General features: G+C 37.3%; 1 protein-coding gene across 2 annotated transcripts; it reads right to left on the bottom strand.

Annotated features, from left to right (window-relative positions):
- Window positions 1-2,207: 2,207 nt before the first annotated feature.
- Window positions 2,208-8,968, bottom strand: RPC14 (RNApolymerase 14 kDa subunit). 2 transcript variants are annotated; one of them, XM_088973878.1, is made up of 4 exons: window positions 8,718-8,968; window positions 6,547-6,661; window positions 5,422-5,498; window positions 2,208-2,485 (listed from the first exon to the last, which is right to left on the bottom strand). In XM_088973878.1, the coding sequence occupies exons 2-4, from the start codon at window positions 6,645-6,647 to the stop codon at window positions 2,349-2,351; spliced, it is 315 nt and encodes a 104-aa protein (XP_088830004.1). In that variant the 5' UTR covers window positions 6,648-6,661; window positions 8,718-8,968; the 3' UTR covers window positions 2,208-2,348. The 2 variants fall into 2 exon arrangements, with proteins under 2 accessions (XP_088830004.1, XP_088830005.1); XM_088973879.1 differs by having other exon boundaries at window positions 6,547-6,658; window positions 8,718-8,957.
- Between the last annotated feature and the right edge of the window lie 5 nt (window positions 8,969-8,973).

Below are 8,973 nucleotides of genomic sequence, written 5' to 3'. Positions count from 1 at the left end.
ATAAAAATTAGGGAAAATTCTCGATCAGTATCGTGTACCTTGGTTCGAGTGGCAATTTGATCCCCGAACTTTAAAATGCGATAATCCAATATCTGAATTTTCAAAATGTGACAATCTAGTACTTGTCATTAACCAGTTCGTTAATCAACTATTAAGTGACATTTGAAAAGTCAAAAATACCCTTTAAATGTCATCTAATTCTCTTTATTAACCATCCAAATATTGGCAAAAAACTCAAAGGTTCCAAATCCTACCCTCTTCTATTCAAAAAAGTTGGTGACTGTTTAGAAGAATCTAAAATTTGGGACTGCTCATTTTATTGTCAATGTCTGGATGGTTGATAAAGAGAATTAGATGTCATTCTTTGGGCATTTTTTACTTTTCAAATGTCACTTAACGGCTGATTAACGGACTGGTTAACGGCAGGCACTGGATTGTCACATTTTGAAAGTCCGGGCATTGAACTGTGGAAGTTTGGGGGCTGATCAGAAATTTTCCCTAAAAATTATACCTCTTATTAAAAATAAAAAAAAAAAACTTAATAGGAGGAATAGAAATCTTTTGTCTCCAATACCATTCTGTTGTGCATAATTTTGTTTTCCTCATCAGGTTTAGGTGATGTTTGGCATCGACGATGATTTCCTAAAAATGACATCACATGGGCCACATTAGAATTTGAAGAATCAATGATTTTTTTTCTTGTTTGATTAGTCGATTATGCCAATTTCTGGAAAATCAGCCAGAAATTGATTATTGAAATTAGCCCTTTTCAGGGATCACCTTTTCTGGCGATTTCTTGATTTTTAACGGATTCCGTTGTTTTGAAGACATGGCATTGAATAATAACTCTAATACAAAAATAATCAGTCCTTGAAAATCAGTATCAAACAACTCAAAATCGATTTCTTAAAAATCAACTTACATGGCATAAATAATAACAAACAACATTTTTTTATGATTTTTCAAAAACCACTAAGGTGATTTCTGGATAATCGAAAGGAGAAATCATTATCGATGCCAAACATCACCTTTATATTGGATGTACTTTTTCATATGCACATAAATGGGGTTCGGGTTGACTGCCATATGGATAAATTGAAAGGATGCACATGGATGAGTTGAGGATCAACACATATGACATATCCCCAATTCAGAAGAGCGAGACTACGCTGATGCGGCGCATTGCCATTTAACCTATGAGCTGATGGTGAAAACCGCAAGTCTCAGTTTAGATAAAGACATGTAGTGAAACACCAAAGGACTCAGCCTAGCCAACCACTTCACTCTCTTGACTGACTCGAGTGTTGGAGACTTGGGAGTGTTCCTCTTCACAAAACCACCTTAGGGCCTTTAACCTTCTATGTGTGCAAGTCGTTGAATCCAGCACTTGTTCAACACTTCACAAAAAATGGCAGATTATCTGCTATTTTTCAACGTCCGTTTGAACACCAGATACCCTGAATTTTAGTAAATCGACTTCAACATATGTCAGTTTTCTTTTTTTTAATTTTGATATACTTTATGGTGGGCAACTGGAGCTCAGATCTCTTATAAGTAAAAACTCTAACCATATAGCATCCAACTGCATATTAGAAATATCTCCCAATCATGCATATTAATTAATAAAAGTAGCAGAAGGAAAAGGAGGAGGCAAATTCAGGATTGCAATAAAAAGAAATCGCCCCCGGTGAAAAAGTTGTTCGGTATGTTGGGCCCACGATGAGGTAAGAGAACCCTTTGAAGTTGAAGGAGCATAACACAACCAAACAAAATAAACCAAACGAGTTCATTTCCAACAAAATCTAAACCAATTCCAATATACCATTAGCAACCTGAAAATGAAATACATCCAGTTTAGAGGTGAACCTGCCGTACCATACAGTGGGACGTTGGGTAATAGCGTGATACTTCCATAATTCAACTTGCATAGCATGGACGACTGCAGAATCCATATCTTTTGACTCGATTACAGCTATTGCTAATTTTTATCACAACGTTTACAAAATCAATGAGTGGTCAAAGTGAATTCAATAGCTAGGGCTACCATAATCAGATTGGATTAATTTCACTTGGAATGTATTCCTGAAGGGATTTACCTGTTGGTGGCACTGAGTTTGAGTTTACCCTGAAATTCTGAAGCCGACAAACGAAACATTCAAGGAAGAAGATTTATCCCAATCATTATAAATAGAAGAAGCATGCAGAAATGTATCACATAAAAAGAGAAACTTCTTTATCAAAAAGAGGTAAGTAACATGTGAAATAGGGTTTCTATTTATGATGTTTCCTGTGGCTTTAAATAGACTGATATCAAGGTGCAAAAGAAGGTGGCAACACTTTCTATTTTATTATTTGATTTTCATGTCTTCAACAGTTTTACTTGTTCTAAACTCAGCAACAGCGTTGTCAAAAGTGCTCCTCACATGCTGGCACATAATCATGAGATCCTGAAGTGCATCTTTCAATACTTCTTTTGCTGGATCACCTGCAAAACCCCAAATAACAACAAATGTTGTCTCAGTTAATGTTCACTCTTTTCAATGGAAAAAACCTTAACTGGAACTCAGACACCAAAATTCAGAAAAGGCAAAAGAGAAATTGTCCCCTAATAAAATCTTTGGCTTATTTAGGAAAGAAGTTTGCTAAACGGGTGGAAAATAGCTTCTAATAGGAGCCCTTGTTAATGCTGGAAACAGATTGACAAGCAACCATGCTTCAGACATCCCACTTGCAACCAGATGGACGCCTCAACTTTGCATGCTGATAAGATCAACCAGAGGCAATATCAACTATGAAGTGGAATGGCAGAGTAACAGCTGTCTGCCTCTGCAAAGGAAATGCATAAATAAGCTTTCTGTCATCTAGCATCAACTAATAACATTCCACTCTTAGGATACAACAGTAAGTACTTCATATCCATTCAGAGATACTCCAGGCGAAGAGGATAAAACCCCAAAAAAGGCTTGTTTAGCACTTACATTTCATGAGTGATTAAGCAATGTCATATGCCTACTCCTGAAATCATATTAGTCATTTTTGAGTGATAACATTTCTAATAATGAATCATCTAACAATCACTATTGGGTAAACAATTTTGTATCAGGTTTTAGCCAAGGTTCAAAGTATTGATACGATATGCCCCGTATTGGGTGTATCGTGTTGTATCTTTTGGTCTCAATACACCTATTTACAAGTGTTTTGGACCCCCCCCAATTTATTTCAATAAAAAAACACTTAAAAAACATCTCTAAAAATCAAAATTTGAAAAAAAAAACTAAAACATTGAGCGCTTGATTTTTAGTACCGATACGCCCCTACCAATACACAGGGGCATATCGATACTTTGAACCTTGGTTTTAGCAGGTAGTTTTGCCACATTTTCTGCTGCATGGCCTACAAAAATCTTCATGTGAAGGATCAGACTGGAACATGAACTTACAAGTGCAAGAAATGGTTCTTTTCATCTCATCAGCAATATCCGGTTGGGAGCATTTTTTTTAAGTTCTTTAACAAACATCAAACTCTAGAAAGTTGAATTCCTTCTCCTTCAAGAACCATGAAACTTTAACTTTGATGGATTGTTTACTGTTAAATCTAGAAATTAGAAGTTAGAGCAACTTGTAGAGGCCATGATGATGAGGTCATTTTGGTCTCCTGTAGGCAAATGGGAGAAAGGGATATAGTCAAGTGTGTATAGATTGGGTGCATGATATTTCAGAGGGCCCTTAGAAAGGAATAGGTTGGGAGATCACATTTATAATGTGGAGCACTACCAGACCCAGAGAAAGAATTGTACATGGACTACCCTCTGGTTGTGTTTGTTCAGTACTGACTATTGTACATCAATGATAGTTTGCTCTCAGATATTAGAACATCCTGCCTGATTGGCAGGGGTTTCTCTTTGCATCATAACATTAAAGGAGTCAACTGAGGGCATTTGATAACTGCCTAATGGATTAGCTTGAATGACTTATTGCCTTCATCTTTTAGTCAAGAAGTCATTAAGTAGGTTGAGTGCTCCTTAATGGCTGAATGACCATCTAGCCTACCCCCGCGATAGAATTTCATTTTTTTATTTATTTATTTTTCTTTTAGAATGATGTGGTGGTGCCTAAGCAGCACCGTTAATGATAGAAGTTTTTCCACAACCAGATTATTATCTGCTTAAGATCCAAACCCCACTTTGATTGCTATATGTTCTATCTAACATAAATTCACTGGTAAAAAGTTAATCTTCAGGTGAGATGCTGAGGCCCCTTGTTGAAACACAACCCTTATTTATTTTGTATTTTGGTAGCCCTTGTGATTTCCTTTTGATAAAAGAGAAGGTAAAGTTCATTCCAAACAGAAATATAGTACAATAAATTCAGCAGGGGCAAAACCCCTGTAGCACTATAACATTAATCTCTCACAATATTACATTATGCAACAGCTCCCCCACCCCCACCCCCAAAAGACTGACCATGAAATTCTTTAGACACTTACATCCATGACCCGACTCTTCTCACAGATAGCCTAACTGGCTCATCCACTGCCTTACACCGATTATAGAAAACCCTCCTGTTCCTCTGTGACCACAGGATCTGAACAATCAGCTGGGGCCAGCTCCCAGATCTGCTTACCTTTCCTTCTAAAACTCTGAACCACCAAGCAAGCAGCACCTCCTTAAGGGTCCTAGACTCCTAGGCATCACCCAACTCAGACCAGCCACCTTAATGAGCCACCTCACAATGTATAAATAGGTGATCCACACATTCCTGCACCAAACCACATAGTCCAAAAGAGCAGTCTTCATTCTGCAAGCCCCTTCTTGTCAAGTTTTCCTTTGTGAGGCACCCACCTACCCACAACAGCCGTCCACACTAGGAAACCCACTTTTGATGGCATCCAGCATCCTGGGCTTCCAAACCACATGGCAAGGAAAATCAGATTGCCAAGGTAACAGATGTTCCTCACAAAAGGATCTGACAGTGAAGACACCACTTTTCTCCCATTTCCATTGCCATTCATCAACCTGCCCCGGGCTGACATTTTGAGACCTCAACAACTGCAGCAGCTCTAACACCTACTGCAACTCCCAGGGATGACAATTTTGGTTGCCCTTGTGATTTCTCTAATCCTTCCCTTAAGTTTATTAGACAGTGGATGGATTTTACAATTGAAATTTTTGCCTTCACAAAATAAAGTTTATTTAGATTCCAATTAAAAGGTCAACAATATTGACAACATGGCAGTTTCTGAGGATTTATCTCCCTGTATTTGTCATCATTCATCAGTTTCACTCAAAGATCAAATAGTTTGTGGTTTCTACTATTGAGAGTTAGCAAGGCCTATGAGATTTAAAGCAAGCAATCTCCCAGGATGGATGCAAAATGGCCCTGAGAAAAAGATAATCTGCCTGAAACAAAATTTATGTAATACCAGTTGTCTGGACCCTTATGTTGACCCGAGCATCTGAAGGATGAGGAATGCTGTACCCGCAGAACGTCACCCTTGGACTATAAAAAGAAAACAAAGAAAGTAATCAGAAAAATAATAATTAATACATAGATAGATAAAAGTGTTAAAGAGACATTAGTGTAGCCATCCCCATATAGTGGGGACAATGCTTAGTTGAATTGACTTGAATAAATGCATCAAAGACTAGAAACAACCATGCAGGTGCTTGTCAGATATCCAGGCTAAATGATGCACTATAACTAGGAGGTAACTGTGAGCTCAATTTCAATGAGTTTTAATAAAAAGTACAACGGTCTTACCTAGCAAGGTTCAAAATGTTGTCACGTATTGGTATGTATCATATTGGTGGGTCACTGATACGCGAAATAAGGGGAGTTTTGGGGTGAGACCTGTTTCAGGGGGTAGCCAGGCATTTAACCGACCCACCTGAACATGTTTGGGGAAAAAAAATAAAAGAAAAAGTGAGAGCATGTTGATACAAAGTCCAATAAGCCCAATTCGGTGTATCGGATTGTATCGATACATCAAACCTTGTTACCTAGGGTTTCAATCCCAGTAACCTGAAAATGTACAGCTCATTTTTCTACTTGTTTAGTATGATGAGAAGAATTACCTTCAGAATGCTGATAAAAAGAAACTATTGTCCTCAGAGTATGTCAATCAAAATACAACTCACATACTTCAGATAAGTACATGATCAGTTTAAATGATATATTTTTATCAGGTCATTGACCTTGACAAATAAAACCATAAGACAACAGGGGTTGCTTAATGTATTTGAATGAGAAAGAACAAAAGGAGAGAATACAATATAGCTATCAACAGTCAAATGATTAGTTCAAGACATCTGTAGACATAGACCATTAAACATGTGATTAAAGCATCAAATCACAAGTTTGAATCAAGAGAAAAAAGTAATTGAGATAGAATACAAACATGTGTACTAAAATACACAGATTGTATGGAATTTAAAAGGAAGCCTTGAAAAGGTAAGGTAAAAATTTAGATGGACTGATGGAAAGAATCAAAGACCAGTGAGTGTTGCTTAATACATAAGTAGCTTTACATGTATTTAAGAATACTAACTCTTGATTCAAGGTGAATCTGACAGAGTTTGCCAAAGTGTGATCCTCATCGGCCAAAGAGAATGTTGATGCTGTTAGATCCTTGCTGGACCCATGTTCCATTGCAAACAATTCTTCTGCAAAGAAAATAATAAAAATCAGGAAAAAATAGATGTTCTTAAAAATGTTTTTACAAATTTGTTAATTTGTTATTTGCTAGACAGAATTCTCGGTATTTAGATCTATTTGTTTAACCAGTAAAGCTACTCTCACAGAAAAGAATCTGAACCCTAAATCAACCATCTCAGTTAGGTTTCTATTACAAACTTATTAATAGGGTTTCTCTTTCTCCCCTTCATCTAAGATTATAAAGATTGGAAACCAAAATGATCAAAATTCTGTTACATATACCTAAGAGAGGAAAAAACTGTTCTCAATTTCCTCTCTTCCAGTCTTCCTTGGTATGGAATGAGAAACAAGAATGAAGCTTCCGGTCTTCCTGTTTCTCCCCTAATCATATGTTTCCACCTGTTACCTTATCAATTGCCATCTTTTTTCTTTCCTTTTTTATTTTATTCATCAGTAACCTATCAATTGCTCAGTTCCAGTTGAGTAATCATTACCTTCTGACCTTGTAGATGTCTAAGGTGGAGCTTGTCCTAATCATGGTTCAGAATCTCCTTGCACATGCAATGTGTCCCAACATTGATCCAAAGATAAATCACACGCAACGGATTTAGCAGTGTCTTAAAACCAGTATACTTAGAAAATCAGTAAAAGGTTGACTCGAGTTAACTTGCAATCCATCTGAGTTAACTGAGATTCTGCCAAGTTAAACATTATATATCATGGTTTTTAAAAACGAACCGGTCAGGGGTCCGATTACCGGTTTGAACGGTCCAACCGTTCGACCCAAACGGCCGGCCCGTTCTGACAAAATTTTGAAAAATGGTCAAAACCGTTTGAACCGTTGGAACGGTTAACCAGCCGGTTCAGCGGTTTGCTGACCAAAATCAATGGTTTTGGGGGAAAACGGAACCGATCAGGTGACCGGTTCCCGGTTTTTCCGGTCCGGTCCGGTTTTGAAAACCATGTTATATTTTATGTATTATGTCTTACATTGCAATATTACATTATCAGAGCCAATGGTCTGTGACCTGGTGCAACCCCCACTTGTTTTTCCACACAACTTGTGTAAAACATGTGGAATTCAAATCCTCCATCCCTCCTATGTGAAATCCTAATTTCTCTCTTCTCCCTCATCCAAACGTAAAGCTGTCTAATGTTCTAAAACTGCTATCGGATTCTCCCAGTTTACTTGACTCTGAAACTGCTGTCTGAATTCTCTCATCATAGTTCCTACTCATTCCTTAAATCCCTAATCTCTTAAAATAAATACCACATGGACAATTGTGTTGGCCCCAATTACTCAGAATTTTCTCCTTAAATATTTCCCATTGAACTCTTAATACCAATGTTTAAAAATGCAGGGGTATGAGGCAAGGCAGGACTTCCAGATGTCTGAGAGGTAAACCTCAAGACACATTTTTAAGGAAAAAAAAATAATACAAGGGAAGTATATAACATGCAAAAGAAGAATACATCTTTATGTTGGAAAAACATAAATGAATAAATGATCATATAAACAAAGGAATTTAGAACTCAAGTTCTTTGGAACTTGAATCAAACAATAACACTGCTTTTGTTTGTGTGTGTGTGTGTGTGTAACATAAACAAAAGAGTGAACTTGGCATGTCCGTCAGAATAAATCTGACAAACACTTTCTGGAAGGTTAATAAGAAGAGACTATTCAAATCTTACAAGTTCTTTTGAACCAAACCAATAAAAGCATCAAATTTGGTCGGTGGAACCAAACTTGATGGAAATACATTCATCGTCTTCAGGAACTATCTGGAAAGGTTACCAGAAGAGACTATTCAAAATTTTAGAAAGTTCTTTCGAAAAAAAGAAATTAGTAAAAAGTACGAAATTTTCGTCGGTGGGACTGAACTGGTTGGAAACACATTCATCGTCTACAAGAACCAGTTTACCCATGACTCAACAAAAATCATAAAACAAATTTTGCAAATGAAGAGAAGAAAACATAAGAACTTTCCTGCAACATTCGAATGATTGGAGTAAACTAAAAAAATGCAAAACTAAAAACAACAATCAGATGTGAATAAAGCTTACAACGTTTGAAAGGTTTGAAGTTAAGACTTGTTCGGCTGTACTAACGGTCTCTTCCGAGTCACCGGTTGCCAAGCTCAGGAACGGTGGCAGAAGTCTAGCAGAAGTTGGATAACTGCGGGCTGCGGCGAGAGAGAGAGACGAGGTTTTGGTCTGAGATCCCAATCTCTAATTTTTGACAAATTACATTTATACCCCTTATTCAAGCGTCTCACGAACACACGTATTCGAAACTTTGAAGTTACCGTCGGAGTACGCG

Source organism: Nelumbo lutea, chromosome 2 (assembly GCF_056320005.1).
Source record: "Nelumbo lutea isolate HS-2025 chromosome 2, American lotus-T2T, whole genome shotgun sequence".
NCBI classification, from domain to species: Eukaryota; Viridiplantae; Streptophyta; class Magnoliopsida; order Proteales; family Nelumbonaceae; genus Nelumbo; species Nelumbo lutea.
Note: the sequence above shows the minus strand (reverse complement) of the source record. Positions and strands in the feature narration are given on the sequence as shown.